This window comes from Oncorhynchus masou, chromosome 22 (genome assembly GCF_036934945.1).
Source record: "Oncorhynchus masou masou isolate Uvic2021 chromosome 22, UVic_Omas_1.1, whole genome shotgun sequence".
Taxonomy (NCBI): Eukaryota; Metazoa; Chordata; class Actinopteri; order Salmoniformes; family Salmonidae; genus Oncorhynchus; species Oncorhynchus masou.
In genome coordinates, this window is record NC_088233.1 from 20727422 (window position 1) to 20745531 (window position 18110).

Consider the following 18110-nt stretch of genomic DNA (forward strand, 5'->3'; position numbering starts at 1 on the left):
AGATCATTCAACTTACCGACTTTAACAAAGTACACAGGCTTGGAGACATTACAGAGGTACTGGCGGCCAATGGTTGTAGGCAGGCTTTTTGTGGTTGTTATGTTTAAGGGGGTGGTGGTGGCCAGAGCAGTGGTTGTAGAGGCCTTAGTGGTGATGGTGGTGGTAGTAGTAGTGGTGGTGGCAGGATCAGTTGTGGAGGGGGTGTCTACAGTGCTAAGTGTACTCTGGCTGACGTTTGTCACTGCTGTGACAGGACTATCCGTATCAATACCTTGGTCAGCCATGACTGACACCGGGGGAAATGTGGTGGCATTTGTGGCTCGCTCTGTGGGGCCTGAGGTGACATTGGGGGGTAATTCTGTTTGATCAGGCACTGGGGTGAAGGCGACAGAGGTGGTCAACACAGGAGTGACGAGAGAGGTGCTGAGGAGGGCCGTCTCTGTGGCGGTGGGGGACACATACCACTGGATGTCTGTCTCAGAGGCCATAGCACTAGGCTGCACAGACACTAATACAGAGCTGCTGTCCAGTCCGACACTGGAGGTGGCCACAGGGCTAATCCATTCCCCGGAGGACACCTGACCAGTAACACCCCACAGGGAGGATGACAGGTCCATGGAGGGGGTTGGCGCTAATGAAGGCTCCAGGAACGGCACTGAGAAATTCAGAGAAGTCACCTCAGTGGCGTCTGCTGTGGTCGTATTGAGAGGCTCTGAGCCAGATATACCAGAGGACTCTTTAATCCAGGTAGTGTTGTCAGAAGGCTGGACCTCCACTCCATAGGAGGCTGTGAGCATGTGGCTGGGGTCCTCAGTGAACGTGCTGGTGGCCATGATGTGGATGGTGCTGATGGACATCAGGGAGAAATGTCTGGAGGTGGTGGTCACATTGATGCCTCTGTGTTCTTCAGAGTCATCCTTGGTCAGCTGGACGGTGTAGTACTCCAGGCTGTTCATGTCTGGTAGGAGAAGGTCTGTTGGTTCAACAGTGAAGGTATCTGTCCAGTCTACACCTGAACCTTCTGGTAGACTACCTTGAGGTGTTGGTGTTGAGGCTAGCATTGAGTGACTGGGATATGGATGGAAAGAGGGAGGAACAGATGTGGGGGCCACACTTCTAACACCAGAGCTGAGATCTGTTGTAGTGAGACTAAGTGAAGACGTCACGTGACGCATCGAGGAGAAGGACACGCCAACCCTGGAGGGGAAGGAGGTGTCGTAGCGTTCCGCATTGGAGTCCTCCAGGTCGTACATGTCCGTGGGAAGGTTGGTGACCAGGGAGAAGTCATCGCCCTCCGAGCCCATATAGGACACGGTCTCCAGGTGGTCTCCGGAGCCCCAGTCCACCTCCATGGTGTTGGTGGGGAAGAAGTCCTCAGTAGGGACCATGGTGGGCTCGGCTGAGGAGGACGTGGTCTGTAGGCTCAGGAAAGGCACATAGCTGGGAGCCAGCTGCATTTCAGGCGATGGCTTCAGGAGCATGTAAATACCTTGGGCAGCATCATCCTTCTGCATGAGCTCACTGCTGGGGCGCAGGTGATCCAGATCGATTAATCTACTGGAGGGCTCAAGAGGCAGTTTGTGATCCAGCGAGAGATCGCCTAAACTCTGGGACACATCTGGATTAGGTCTAGACTCTGGGCTGGCTTGGTCTGATAGGGCTGCTACATCTACCAGATTGTAAACAGGCAGTCTAGGCAGGTTGAGGGGTCCAACAGGAAGCGATGTCATAAGTGCAGGAGTCCTCTGTTTTGATGGGTCTTGCTGGTTGCTGGGGGGTAATAATGGAGGTTCATCTGAAGTTCTTTCATTAGAGTTTGGGACAATAAACTGTGGAGATGTAGTCCCACTGGTGGCTGTAGAGAAGTTCAAGGGTGTTGTGGATATGTTGGACTGTGGTCCGAGAAGCTTCTGGTGTGGTACTGTAACAAGGGTTGAAGCAGTAGCTGCCATGGTTGAGATAGACCCAGAGAGCTTCATGTCCCTTGAGAGTCGGGCTGGGCCTTCAGGGTGTTTCTGAAGGACAATCGCAGGCTCCGAAGAGCTAAAAGGGGGAGTGGACAGGGGGTCACTAGACCTAGAAGGTGATTCAAGTGGTAGGGGACCAGGTGAAAGGAGAGCTATAGTTGTAGTGTCATCTAGGTGCTCAGAGGCATCAGTGTGTGAAACTAATAAGGCTGAGAGTGATTCAGTCCCGCTTGGTACTTCTTCCTGAAACTCTTCCAACATGGTGGGATCCAACGAAGGCCAGTCTACTGAAAAAGACAACAACATATCAAACATGAACTAAGACTGCACTGAAATATTTGATCATCATTGCGACACCTAGAGTACTGTGGAAAATAGCCTGCTCTTCAAATTGACTAAGAAAGAAATATGATCTCATTGACGATTTGTTATTGCTGTTATTATATGGTGAACCTTTTTTCATTTCATTTTCTTGCTTAGTGAGTTCTGACAACAACCTTGGAAATGACCAAGAAGGAAGCCATCCATCACTCTTCAAAGAACAAAGTAGGCTATAAATGTTGAACAAAACTGCATGATCAAATCAAACGACACTGTAAGGTTGTATTCGGCGCATGTGACAAATCCAATTTGATTTGATTAATAGGATAGGTCTCAAATACCTTCCATCAGGCTCTTTAGCCTTCAGAGTAGCAGCCCACTGGGCAAAAACCGGTGGAATCAACATTGTCTCAACGTATTGTGACGTGCTATCTACGCAGAAAACACATTCCATTTGAAAAATTAATCAATGTAAACTGTTGTTTTGAGGGTCAAATTTACACCACAGAATTATCTCATCATGGTAACCAAATTTCAACATAGAAAAACAGTGTATGAAATATGTTGAATTTGTACCTTTAACCTCTTGAACCTCTGGGGGCAGTATTTCATTTTTGGATGAAAAACGTTCCCGTTTTAAACAAGATATTTTGTCACGAAAAGATGCTCGACTATGCATATAATTGCTACTGTTCGAAAGAAAACACTCTGACGTGTCCAGAAATACAAAGATCTTCTCTGTGCGTGCCCTTTAACGTGAGCTTCAGGCAAAACCAAGATGAGATGGCATCCAGGAAATGACAAGGATTTTTGAGGCTCTGTTTGTCATGATCTCCTTATATGGCTGTGAACGCAAGAGGAATGAGTCTGCCCTTTCTGTCGTTTCCCCAAGGTGTCTGCAGCATTGTGACGTATTTGTAGGCAGATCATTGGAAGATTGACCATAAGAGACCACATTTACCACGTGTCCGCCCGGTGTCCTGCGCCGAAATTGGTGCGCAAAAGTCACCTGCCAGTATTTTTCCAAACAATACAGAGAGTAAAGCAAGCTTCCACGAACTGCATGTCAATGAAGAGATATGTGAAAAAACACCTTGAGGACTGATTCCAAACAACGTTTGCCATGTTTCGGTCGATATTATGTAGTTAATCCGGAAAAAGTTTTACGTTGTAGGTGACTGCATTTTCGGTTCGTTTCAGTAGCCAGGCGCAATGTAGAAAACGGAACGATTTCTCCTACACACAGACGCTTTCAGGAAACACTGCGCATTTGGCATGTGACTGAGAGTCTCCTCATTGAAAACATCAGAAGCTCTTCAAAGGTAAATGATTTTATTTATTTGGTTATCTGGCTTTTGTGAAAATGTTGCGTGCTACATGCTACACAAAATGCTATGCTAGCTTTGCATACTCTTACACAAATTAGTCAATTTCTATGGTTCAAAAGCATATTTTGAAAATCTGAGATGACAGTGTTGTTAAGAAAAGGCTAAGCTTGAGAGCAAACGCATTATTTTAATTTTATTTGCGATTTTCAGAAATCGTTAACGTTGCGTTATGCTAATGAGCCTGAGGCTTTAGTCACGATCCCGGATCCGGGATGGGGAGTTTCAAGAGGTTAAACTTATATCCACTATCAGAAAAAAACTACAGGCTGGGCAGCACCTCCTACTGGATAATTGACCATCTACAGCTACCCTTTGGTCTCTCATCCAAGGTTTAAACCAAGCCAAGACCTGCTTAGCTATGATATTTGTCGCTGACTATTACCAATGTGCTATCGTGAGAATACCCACACGAGCTCCACTTAAACTAAATCAATTCACTGTTGCTATTGAATACATTCCAAAAGGTAGGTTTAACAGAGCAAATGAAATGTGAACATATATTATCAATCATCAATGATGCTATTTAGGCCTATGTAGCTTTTGCAAAGTCATCAACAGTAATTGTTTGAATTCAACAAAAAATAGACAAATGCAGAATTCAACAAAATATGACTAGGTTAATATGCCTGAGGGTTTCAAGCTCTGGTTGATTTTGATCCATCATATCATTTGTTAACTTGTACACAAGTTAATACACTAGTTATTGAATTTCAAAAGTGACATTGCATTGTCTTTGGTTGTCAACACAACCAAATATAAACATTTTAAGGAGATGTATCTTCTGCTTGGATAGTTCCATCTGTGTCACTGACTTAATTCCAGTTTATCTACAAATAAATAAATTAAATATGTTGGATTCACATCTCCATCTCAACCAAAAATGTAAGTTAAAGAATAGGAATAAATAAAATCATATTTGATTTAGTCCTATTCTATAACTTAGAATTTTGGTTGAGATGGATATGTGAATCCAAAATATCAATTATGAATCGCCTGAAAAACTAGCCTTCTCAAAGTAGGCCACGTGCAAAAAGACACCAACCAACATTACAATTCCACTTATAGGCTGTGACATTGTGTTTGTGTACTTCTACGATCACTAGTCTAACTAATGCAGTACCATTTGCCAAAGTGGCTGTAAAATGTATTTTGAATAATGAAACAGACACAGTCAGTGTTCAGTGAATGGATGCAGCCACAAAGTGGACCACAGAAATGACATAAAAGTAATCCCCAGAAACAGCTTTAGCCTAAGCAGTAACAAATGGGTTACACAGGGCACATTTTGCGATGGTGTGCTATAATGCCTTTAGTGTGTACAATAATTCAATGTGTGTGTGTATAGCCTCAATTCTTTTGTGTGTGATGATGATACTGAGATGTATGGGGACCATATGTTCCATAGTAAAAACCTCAGGACATTCCAGATTAAGGGTCCAAAATGAGCTACTGACTGAAGTGCTCTAGTAGGAACAACTAGCGACTGTAAAATGTTCTGGTACTTGACCTTGGAATGATGGATGTCCCCATTCTACCTCACCAACAAGCAATTGTAGCTATTATACAAAAGCCCTCACAAACCTACAGTTACAAATTCTAGTGATTTTTAGGGTGGGTTTTGTTAGGCACTGCAGTGCTGTTACGGCCAATAAGTCTTCGCTGAGGCAGTGAGTACATTTCTGACACACTTGCCAGACGAGAGAGTGCCAACTGCCTTTTTCTAAAGTAATTTGCTTCTTGCTTAACTTAAGCATTATGCATGATTTAATTGGGAACTGCCATGATTACACAAGTTAGAGTTGAATACACGTGTGTTGTCTGTGTGTGCGTGCGTATGTGCTTGTGTGTGTGCTTCCGGGGCAGGATCTGTGTGAGCTACCAGGAAGCCATGGGTGCCACGCTACAACACTTTGAATAATTCACAGTAAGCCTTCAAATTAGGTTCCAAAGAGCTGTATCAGTTTGCCTAGTTTATATTCTGATTCTATAAATCCATTAGCATCGCACTTAAAGTCCAAACAAAGGCTTGTTCTGGGTAATGTTGGATCAGGGAACTTTGAGAACCAGAAAGCGAAACTATACACTGAGTGTACAAAACATAAAAAATCAAATCAAATCAAATTTATTTGTCACATACACATGGTTAGCTAATGTTAATGCGAGTGTAGTGAAATGCTTGTGCTTCTAGTTCCGACAATGCAGTAATAACCAACAAGTAATCTAACTAACAATTCCTAAACTACTGTCTTATACACAGTGTAAGGGGATAAAGAATATGTACATAAGGATATATGAATGAGTGATGGTACAGAGCAGCATAGGCAAGATACAGTAGATGGTATTGAGTACAGTATATACATATGAGATGAGTATGTAAACAAAGTGGCATAGTTAAAGTGGCTAGTGATACATGTATTACATAAGGATGCAGTCGATGATATAGAGTACAGTATATACGTATGCATATGAGAAGAATAATGTAGGGTAAGTAACATTATATAAGGTAGCATTGTTTAAAGTGGCTAGTGATATATTTACATCATTTCCCATCAATTCCCATTATTAAAGTGGCTGGAGTTGAGTCAGTGTCAGTGTGTTGGCAGCAGCCACTCAATGTTAGTGGTGGCTGTTTAACAGTCTGATGGCCTTGAGATAGAAGCTGTTTTTCAGTCTCTCGGTCCCAGCTTTGATGCACCTGTACTGACCTCGCCTTCTGGATGATAGCGGGGTGAACAGGCAGTGGCTCGGGTGGTTGATGTCCTTGATGATCTTTATGGCCTTCCTGTAACATCGGGTGGTGTAGGTGTCCTGGAGGGCAGGTAGTTTGCCCCCGGTGATGCGTTGTGCAGACCTCACTACCCTCTGGAGAGCCTTACGGTTGACGGCGGAGCAGTTGCCGTACCAGGCGGTGATACAGCCCGCCAGGATGCTCTCGATTGTGCATCTGTAGAAGTTTGTGAGTGCTTTTGGTGACAAGCCGAATTTCTTCAGCCTCCTGAGGTTGAAGAGGCGCTGCTGCGCCTTCTTCACGATGCTGTCTGTGTGAGTGGACCAATTCAGTTTGTCTGTGATGTGTATGCCGAGGAACTTAAAACTTGCTACTCTCTCCACTACTGTTCCATCAATGTGGATAGGAGGGTGTTCCCTCTGCTGTTTCCTGAAGTCCACAATCATCTCCTTAGTTTTGTTGACGTTGAGTGTGAGGTTATTTTCCTGACACCACACTCCGAGGGCCTTCACCTCCTCCCTGTAGGCCATCTCGTCGTTATTGGTAATCAAGCCTACCACTGTTGTGTCGTCCGCAAACTTGATGATTGAGTTGGAGGCGTGCGTGGCCACGCAGTCGTGGGTGAACAGGGAGTACAGGAGAGGGCTCAGAACGCACCCTTGTGGGGCCCCAGTGTTGAGGATCAGCGGGGAGGAGATGTTGTTACCTACCCTCACCACCTGGGGGCGGCCCGTCAGGAAGTCCAGTACCCAGTTGCACAGGGTGGGGTTGAGACCCAGGGTCTCGAGCTTGATGACGAGCTTGGAGGGTACTATGGTGTTGAATGCCGAGCTGTAGTCGATGAACAGCATTCTCACATAGGTATTCCTCTTGTCCAGATGGGTTAGGGCAGTGTGCAGTGTGGTTGAGATTGCATCATCGGTGGACCTATTTGGGCGGTAAGCAAATTGGAGTGGGTCTAGGGTGTCAGGTAGGGTGGAGGTGATATGGTCCTTGACTAGTCTCTCAAAGCACTTCATGATGACGGAAGTGAGTGCTACGGGGCGGTAGTCGTTTAGCTCAGTTACCTTAGCTTTCTTGGGAACAGGAACAATGGTGGCCCTCTTGAAGCATGTGGGAACAGCAGACTGGTATAGGGATTGATTGAATATGTCCGTAAACACACCAGCCAGCTGGTCTGCGCATGCTCTGAGGGCGCGGCTGGGGATGCCGTCTGGGCCTGCAGCCTTGCGAGGGTTAACACGTTTAAATGTTTTACTCACCTCGGCTGCAGTGAAGGAGAGACCGCATGTTTCCGTTGCAGGCCGTGTCAGTGGCACTGTATTGTCCTCAAAGCGGGCAAAAAAGTTATTTAGTCTGCCTGGGAGCAAGACATCCTGATCCGTGACTGGGCTAGATTTCTTCCTGTAGTAAGTGATTGATTGTAGACCCTGCCACATGCCTCTTGTGTCTGAGCCGTTGAATTGAGATTCTACTTTGTCTCTGTACTGACGCTTAGCTTGTTTGATAGCCTTACGGAGGGAATAGCTGCACTGTTTGTATTCAGTCATGTTACCAGACACCTTGCCCTGATTGAAAGCAGTGGTTCGCGCTTTCAGTTTCACGCGAATGCTGCCATCAATCCACGGTTTCTGGTTAGGGAATGTTTTAATCGTTGCTATGGGAACGACATCTTCAACGCACGTTCTAATGAACTCGCACACCAAATCAGCGTATTCGTCAATGTTGTTATCTGACGCAATACGAAACATGTCCCAGTCCACGTGATGGAAGCAGTCTTGGAGTGTGGAGTCAGCTTGGTCGGACCAGCGTTGGACAGACCTCAGCGTGGGAGCTTCTTTTTTAAATATTTGTCTGTAGGCAGGTATCAGCAAAATGGAGTCGTGGTCAGCTTTTCCGAAAGGGGGGAGGGGCAGGGCCTTATATGCGTCGCGGAAGTTAGAGTAACAGTGATCCAAGGTTTTTCCACCCCTGGTTGCGCAATCGATATGCTGATAAAATTTAGGGAGTCTTGTTTTCAGATTAGCCTTGTTAAAATCCCCAGCAACAATGAATGCAGCCTCCGGATAAATGGTTTCCAGTTTGCAAAGAGTTAAATAAAGTTCGTTCAGAGCCATCGATGTGTCTGCTTGGGGGGGGGATATATACGGCTGTGATTATAATCGAAGAGAATTCTCTTGGTAGATAATGTGGTTTACATTTGATTGTGAGGAATTCTAAATCAGGTGAACAGAAGGATTTGAGTTCCTGTATGTTTCTTTCATCGCACGGGACTTGATTACACACAGGTGGATTGTATTTATCATCATTAGTCATTTAGGTCAACATTGGATCATTCAGAGATCCAATAATTTTGCACGCCCAATTTTTCAGTTTCTGATTTGTTAAAAAAGTTTGAAATATCCAATATATGTCGTTCCACTTCATGATTGTGTCCCACTTGTTGTTGATTCTTCACAAAAAAAATACAGTTTTATATCCTTATGTTTGAAGCCTGAAATGTGGCAAAAGGTCGCAAAGTTCAAGGGGGCCGAATACTTTCGCAAGGCACTGTACACTGAGGTGAACTGACAGGTGAGATGGAGAAATTATTGTCCACAATTTAATTTGAGAGGACGCTTAGAGAAAGAAATGTATGTTCGAAAAAAAGGTCTGTTCAGAGCCTGACTAGGCAATGCTAGCAGCACAGACACAACCAGACTCATCATAGTGACTCAGTAACCACCTGCCATGTGTCTGCTCTCTGTATGAGCTCTCTGTGCACATCCAAACAACCACAGTACCAGCTGAAAATATACAGTGCCTTCGGAAAGTATTCAGACCCCATGACATTTTGTTACATTAGAATAAGTCTAAAATGTATTAAATAAAAATGAATCCTCAGCAATCAACACACAACACCCCATAATGGCAAACCGAAATCAGGTTATTTAAACATTTTTGCAAATGTATTAAAAATAAAAACCATAAATACCTTATTTACATAAGAATTCATAACCTTTGCTACTGTATGAGACTCTAAATTGAGCTCAGGTGCCTCCTGTTTCCATTGATTATCCTTGATGTTTCTACAACTTGATTGGAGTCCACCTGTGAAGGTCTCCAAGAACACAGAAGCCTCCATCATTCTTAAATTGAAGAAGTTTAGAACCATTAAGACTCTTCCTAGAGCTGGCCGCCCGGCCAAACTGAGCAATCGGGGCAGAAGGGCCTTGGCTAAGGAGGTGACCAAGAAGACGATGGTCACTCTGACAGACCTCTAGGAGTTCCTCTGTAGAGATGGGAGAACCTTCTAGAAGGACAACCATCTCTGCAGCACTCCAACAGTAAGGCCTTTATGGTAGATGGATGCCACTCCTCAGTAAAAAGGCACATGACGGTCTGCTTGGAGTTTTCCAAAAGGCAGGTAAAGATTCTCAGACCATGAGAAACAAGATTCTCTGATCTGATGAAAACAACATTAAACTCTTTGGCCTGACTGCCAAGCATCACTTTCCGAAGGCAATGTACAAGAAAACTCTTCAACACACACATCATCATACAGGCCAAACTACGAGAACCACTGAGTGATCTAGCCGAATAACCACAGCTGCTCAGACATCTAGAATGGCTATGACGCATTTGAACCTTGTTTGTGGAGATGAACTTGAACTCAATCAAGTGGTTATTTTGGGAAAGCGCATCTGCTTTCCTTCAGTGCTCCCATTCAGTCACTATGTTAGATCTAGACAGCGGCTGGCTGCACCTAAGAGGAAAACATTCTAAATGCTATCATAGGGCACCTTAATCAGGCCAACATGTTCCTTTTTCTTGTGCCTCCTGAAAATGAGTCTCTACTGCCAGTGCCTGCATATTCCAGTGTACACTAGCTAGCAAACTGCAACATGGGGTCACAGCGTGCCAAGCGTTTGAACGCCCAGTAGCTGGGTAACACTCCCCCACCCTCCTCCTCCTGACCATTAATAAGACAAAAGAGAGAAAGAGGCTGGGTGGCTGGCTGATGGGTGCTGGGAAGGAAGATCTAGTGAGCCTATGAGGACATTGTGCTAGTAGGCTCAGAGGCGCCACAAAAGGCAAGCAGATGATTCAGCACTACTCTGCCTGGCCTCAGGGTCCCTGCTGGATGACTGAGCCTAGCTCTCAGGCACAAGTTCAGTGGAGGTGAGTAACTACTGTAAAAAAAGGCACATTGCTCACTGTGTTGCAGGTCTTATGGAAGTAGTAGTCTAACATAAAGCCAAACATGAAGGCTACCTCTGAACTTTGTCAATCACCATTTGGACCATTGCTGATTTGATTCATTCTTGGCTCTGTGTTTTGGGACATTAATGAGCTGCTTTCAAAACTAAGCCCATCTATCCAGAAAACATTTGAGGTCCCCTGGTCTCTACAACAGGTACAGAAATGAAGGTCAGAGGCTACTTGGAGTTTATGGAACACCAAACCATCACCGCATCACCCCTGTGTGGTGCAGGATACATTTATTTACTGTTGTAATTAGGAAAATCAGCTACGCTCGGATGCAGTGGAGGCTGCTGAGGGGAGGATGGCTCATAATAATGGATGGAACAGAGAGAATGGAATGGCATCAAACATATGGAAACCATGTGTTTGATGTATTTGATACCATTAAACTGATTCCGCTCCAGCCATTACCACGAGCTCATCCTTCACATAAGGTGCCACCAACCTCCTGCTATTACTGACACATCTTTAAATCAGGTCACCATCTTAAAGGTCACTACACATTGAAGAAGAGTTTCGCTATTTAGGAACCTAATCTGTATTCTTTATGTAAATGGATTGTTATATAGGGGCCCAAAAACATTTTTTTTTCCACTTGGTTTTGAAAAACTTACCTCAGCAGGAACTGACTTCCTGAGCATCATTCTGCAGTTCCAGAGTGCGCGAAAAACATGAAAATAAGACTACAAAAACACCCAAATACATCCTTTTACAAACGGCAAAGCTCTCAGTATTGTGATGCAGGTTTTTAAAAAGCTGTATACAGGAAATTGTGTCAATCTAAAATGTATCCACAACGTTCTAATCCATTTTGTGAAAAACAAGTACATTTTCTGTCTGTGCATATTGGCGTGCATTTCCTGTAACTGGCATGGAACAGGCACACGGATGCCCCCTTGGAGTGACCACATTAAATATTACATAATCGCAACACAAATGTCAAGTGCTGAGCTGGCAAAAGGAGCATGCCATAGGACAGGCTTGAAGTGTGAAGGTGAACGGAAAGGCACTGGAGCAATGAACTGCCCTTGTTGTCTCTGCCTGGCCGGTTCCCCTCTCTCTTGGATTCTCTGCCTCTAACCCTATTACAGGGGCTGAGTCACTGGCTTACTGGTGCTCTTCCATGCCTTCCCTAGGAGGGGTGTGTCACTTGAGTGGGTTGAGTCACTGACGTGATCTTCCTGTCCGGGTTGGCGCTCCCGCTTGGGTTGTGCCGTGGCGGAGATCTTTGCGGGCTATGCTCGGGCTTCCCTCAGGATGGTAAGTTGGTGGTTAAAGACATCCCTCTAGTGGTGTGGGGGCTGTGCTTTGGCAAATTGGGTGGGGTTATATCCTTCCTGTTGGGCCCTGTCCGGGGGTATCATTGGATGTCTCCTGACCCTTCCTGTCTCAGCCTCCAGTATTTATGCTGCAGTAGTTTATGTGTTGGGGGGCTAGGATCAGTCTTTTATATCTGGATATATTAACACGGTGTCCTGTGTTAATTTAAGTATGCTCTCTCTAATTCTCTCTTTCTTGGAGGACCTGAGCCCTTGCTGCTCCAGTTTCAACTGTTGTGCCTGCAACTATTTAAATTTTACCTTTATTTTATTAGGCAAGTCAGATAAGAACAAACTCTTATTTTCAATGACAGCCTAGAAACAGTGGGTTGACTGCCTGTTCAGGGGCAGAATGACAGATTTGTACCTTGTCAGCTCTGGGATTTGAACTTGCAACCTTTTGGTTACTCGTCCAACACTCTAACCACTAGGCTACCCTGCCGCCCCAACAGGTTAGGGCTATGGAACCCTAACCTGTTCAACGGACGTGCTACCTGTCCCAGACCTGCTGTTTTCAACTCTCTCGAGACAGCAGGAGCAGTAGAGATACTCTGAATGATCGGCTATGAAAAGTCAACTGATATTTACTCCTGGGGTGCTGACCTGTTGCACCCTCGACAACCACTGTGATTATTATTATTTGACCCTGCTGGTCATCTATGAACATTTGAACATCTTGGCCATGTTCTGTTATAATCTCCACCCGGCACAGCCAGAAGAGGACTGGCCACCCCTCATAGCCTGGTTCCTCTCTAGGTTTCTTCCTAGGTTCTGGCCTTTCTAGGGAGTTTTTCCTAGCCATCGTGCTTCTACACCTGCATTGCTTGCTGTTTGGGGTTTTAGCTGGGTTTCTGTAAAGCACTTTGTGACATCAGCTGATGTAAGAAGGGTGTAACGCTCGTCGTTGGAATGAGGTGAGGACCAAAGCGCAGCGTGGTAAGTGTTCATCATTATACGTATTAAACAGAGAACACTAAACAAAATAACAAAGGAGAACGAAACGAAACAGTTCTGTAAGGTGACATACACATAATAGAAAACAATCACCCACACCACACAGGTGGGAAAAGTCAAGGTGTCTGAATAGCTTCGAATGCACTGCATGTAGTGGTATAATGATGTTCTGATCTTTTGTTTTATGTGTGATGTAAGAGCCTTAATGTATTTGGACCTCAGGAAGAGTAGCTGCTGCCTAATAAATACAAATGTTCTCAAGGTAGCCTTTGATAAATAACATCTTTTATCAAAATAGGACATTAATGATGCCAATGACACATTTACTTGTGTAGGCCTAACTTTAAGTTAGCCTAACATTCAAAGTCCAGGTCAACAAGGAATGTAGCCTATTATACTGTAATAATGACACTTTTCAAATGGTTACTGTTTAGCGAAATATTATTGATGAGTAATCAAATTATTTTATTCCTTTCATTAAAAATGCTAGGCTACATTTTTCAATTTCCTCATCCACAAAGCCATTTCATTAGCGTCTGACAGCATTCTAGAATGAATGCTGTGGGGAGGTTCATTTATTCACTATGTGAAAAATCTCCACCTAATGAGATTTTATTCCTACTGCACATGGTGGGGCCTTGATGTGTCTCATTTGCATACCTAATGAATAGCTGGCTATGCCATCTACACACTGGCCAAAATGGTCTTGATAAGAAATATTGAACTCCTCACTCAATCTAAAGACTGTGGATGAAAGTGTGTCTGATTTTAGCATTCCATGTCTACTAGCAACACAGGTCTGTTCATATGACAATGTACAGTAACTACTCAATCAGTTTGAGCCCAGGAGTTGCAGGCAGGTGGGCTGTAGGGTGCTGTGATGGTTTCAGCGGATGTGCCAAATGGATTGTCTGTCTTACGTTTTATTGTTGTCTACTACTTTTATTTATCCCTTATTTTTTTATATGGGATCACATCCAGCAATGATATTAAATAGGATTGTTCAGAGAGAAAGAAAGAGTAAAAATAGCAGACCTCATTCTACAGGGTTTGTTCTAGGTGGGTGCATCATTGACAGATGTGAGGCAAGCCTTGTACACACACTTCACTTGCACTTTTTGTTTAAATAAAAACAGTCCTCTAAGGAAAAACATCTATAGATTCTGGCCTGATACATAAGGATCCTCATCAAGATCTATAACCAAGAACTCAAAGGTCTTTGAAGATTGAAAAAGTAGCCTTTCCAACTACAATATTTCTACAGGAAATGTGTTGGTCAGTGATCATAAGCCCTAAATGATTGGATATAAAGACTGAAGGCTACATTGACTTTCCAATGCGAGGGCACTGTGCGACAGTAGAGAGCAGTGATTCGAGGATGGAAACAAATATCAACTCTGTGTACCCATTTAATCTCCATGAGATTAGGATGTTTATTTTTAGGGGAAATGTGCCTGATTTGATAAAGCAGAAAGACATGATAAAATGATTTAGGCTAGGCTACAGACTGCAATTTGTGTCACACTACATTTTACACATAAGCTAGGCTTATGTAGCACATCACTACTTCAAAAGGAGGCATTTGAACACCTTATTTTTATTTAGTATAAACAAATAGCAGAAATGACTTCTGGAAAATGTAAACTTTCATGTGCCTTAATAAAAAACTTGTATTCCATCTGTAAATACAAATAATTGTTCAATTACAAGCCTAGTGTTTTAGCCACAGAAAAAGGGAGGAGCCTTCCCGCTAGCCATGATTGGCTGAGATAATGGATGAGCTGGACATGCCAGAAGATGAATTTGGATTGGTCTGCATGCATGTCTATAACGTGAGCTGCTCAGTATGTGTTGATAATCCTTTCTAGTGCAGTTTATTTTAAAGATATAATGTTAGCCATTAAACTACAAAAGTTTTGCTACTTTTTCTCAACATTGATGCACTGAATTTATTTAACTAGGAAGGTCCGTTAAGAACAAATTCTTATTTACAATTACAGCCAACACCAGCCAAACCTGGACAACGCTGTGGACCACCCTATGGGACTCCCAATCACAGTCGGTTGTGATATAGCCTGGAATCGAACCAGGGTGCCTAATGACGCCTCAAGCACAGAGATGCAGTGCCTTAAACCGCTGTGCCACTCAGGATACTAGGTGCTATGAACAGATCAGTTGGAAAAAGTTGTGATGGTCCACTTTCTGCACATGTCACAATCAGTGTGAACCGGAGGGACTTGACAACGCAATATGAATCTTGGAAGCGAGTGAAAATGTAATTTATCCCTCCCACACATCCTACCTATCCCAGCTCTGAAACAGAGCTAACCTGATAAGGCCTGTCCGCAGAAAGAACATCTCTGATGTCTGTGATTCTTTGATTCAATCACAACCCATCCCATTTAACTCTACCCAATTCCCAGTTGCCCACTGCTTTAGGCTAGATGGAGAAAGCAACACTATGGCCAGAAAAGCAGTGTTTGTTTGATGAAATATTCTGCCATTGGAAAGAAAATATAGAAAAACGTCTCAGGTGTGAAACCCAAAGGACGATACTATAAAGTGTGTATTTTAGATCTAGGGTCATTACACCAATTTGGTGCCTTTTGAGTAATGAAACTTGGTGGGGAAAAAAGTATGTTTCACCTAATTTTAACATTGTCATGTCTTGTTATGTCTGTTCCTGTCCTTTCTCTTCACTCTGTCTCTCTCTGCTGGTCTTTTTAGGTTACCTTCTCTGTCTCTCATTCTTCAGCTGTTCTACATCTCCCCTAACTAGCTCATTTACTCTTTCACACCTGTTCTCTCTTCCCCCTCTGATTAGGTCTCTATTTCTCTCTCTGTTCCTGCTACTTTCAGTGTCTGATTCTTGTTTGTGTTTTTGATGCCAGAAGCAAGCTGTCGTCTCGTTTGCTTCCACCTTGTCCTATCCTGTCGGAGTCTGCCTGGCAGGTGCATCCTGCACTATACTACGTTCTTTTGTTCCATTGTCAACGTTGGAAGAGGATTTATGCCATTCCTGTTTTTTCATTAAAGAACTCTGTTTTCTGTTAAAACCGCTTTTGGGTCTTCACTCAAGTACATAACAAACATTGCCAAAAAGAGCATATAATAAACTTAAACATGGTTTCCCCATCTCAAGAGGTTTAAATACAAAAATGACTATAGTACAGTGCATTCAGAAGGTATTCAGACCCCTGGACTTTTTCCACATTTTGTTATGTTACAGCCTTACTCTAAAATGATTAAATTGTTATTTCCTCAATCTACACACAATGCCCCATAATGACAAAGCAAAAACTAGTTTAGACATTTTTGCAAATTTATTAAGAATAAACTGAAATAACATTCTACATAAGTATTCAGACTCTACTCAGTACTTTGTTGAAGCACCTTTGGCAGCAACTACAGCCTAGATTCTTCTTGGGTATGATGCTACAAGCTTGGCACACCTGTATTGGGGGAGTTTCTTCCATTCTTCTCTGCAGATCCTCTCAAGCTCTGTTTATTTGGATGGGGAGCGTTGCTGCACAGCTATTTTCAGGTCTATCCAGAGATGTTCGATCGGGTTCAAGTCCGGGCTCTGGCTGGGGCACTCAAGGACATTCAGACTCCTGCGTTGTCTTGGGTTTATGCTCTGCGTCATTGTCCTGTTGGAATGTGAGGTCCTGAGCAGGTTTTCATCAAGGATCTCTGTACTTTGCTCCATTCATCTTTGCCTTGATGCTGACTAGTCTCCCAGTCCCTGCAGCTGAAAAACATCCCACAGCATGATGCTGCCACCACCATGCTTCACAGGTGTATGCGTTTCCAAATCATGTTCAATCAATTTAATTTTTATTTATTTCACCTTTATTTAACCAGGTAGGCTAGTTGAGAACAAGTTCTCATTTGCAACTGCGACCTGGCCGAGATAAAGCGTAGCAATTCGACACATACAGAAACAGAGTTACACAAGGAATATAAACAAAACATTGAGTCAATAATACAGTAGAACAAAAGAAAACAAAAAGTCTATATACTTTGAGTGCAAATGAGGTAAGTTAAGGAAATAAATAGGCCATGGTGGCGAAGTAATTACAATATAGCATTTAAACACTGGAATGGTATATCGGCAGAAGATGAGTGTGCTGGTAGAGATACTGGGGTGCAAAGGAGCAAAATAAATAAATAAATAAATACCAGTATGGGGATGAGGTAGGTAGATAGATGGGCTGTTTACAGATGGGCTATGCACGGGTGCAGTGATCTGTCAGCTGTTCTGACAGCTGGTGCTTAAAGCTAGTGAGGGAGATGTGAGTCTCCTGCTTCAGAGATTTTTGCAATTCGTTCCTGTCATGGGCAGCAGAGAACTGGAAGGAAAGACGACCAAAGGAGGAATTGACTTTGGGGTTGACCAGTGAGATATACCTGCTGGAACACGTGCTACGAGTGGGTGCTGCTATGGTGACCAGTGAGCTGAGATAAGGCGAGGCTTTACCAAGCAGAGACTTGTAAAAAACATTTTTGACTGCACTGGGGCTTTAAAATCATCCATAAATCCCAGGGGGAATGGATTGACCACAGGTGGACTCCAATCAAGTTGTAGAAACATCTAGGATGATCAAGGGAAACAGGATGCACCTGAGCTCAATAGTCTCAACTTCTGTACCACTCCCTTTTGGGGGTCATGGGTAAAAAAAGTTTGAAATCCACGGATACATATTGGTAACAAATGGAGTTGGGTTGGATAATGTAATGGTAGGTTACAGTGTTTCTTACAATCTTCTATTTTGACTAGAATTGTGTTGGACATTGTTAATAAGTGCAGCATTCCCCCAGTTCAAAATAGTTTTGAAAAATACTTCTAATGTTCTGCTTTCCCCTCCCCTTGTCTCTGACCCGCGGTTGTGGGAAACATTTTTTGGTGGTGCCATTTTTTTTTTTTGTGCACATGCCCCCCAAAAAGTTTGTGCACAGCGGTGTGTGAAAATGTATATGAAACACAGGTGTCACGCCCTGGTCGAAATATATTATGTTTATTCTTCATTTATTCGGTCAGGCCAGGGTGTGACATGGGTTATTGTGGTGTGTTTTTGTCTTGGGATTTTGTAGGATGTCTAGCGTAGTCTATGGCTGCCTGAGGCAGTTCTCAATCAGAGTCAGGTGATTATCGTTGTCTCTGATTGGGAACCATATTTAGGCAGCC

General features: G+C 43.6%; 1 protein-coding gene across 3 annotated transcripts in view; it reads right to left on the minus strand.

The window, feature by feature from the left end:
* The window catches only part of LOC135509162 (UPF0606 protein KIAA1549-like), an 85396-nt gene that overhangs the window by 45700 nt on the left and 21586 nt on the right, over positions 1 to 18110 (minus strand). For all 3 annotated transcript variants that reach the window (XM_064929582.1, XM_064929580.1, XM_064929581.1), the window contains one exon: positions 17 to 2254. In XM_064929582.1, coding sequence (XP_064785654.1) covers positions 17 to 2254 — 2238 coding nt within the window. The remainder of the gene's footprint in view (positions 1 to 16; positions 2255 to 18110) is intronic.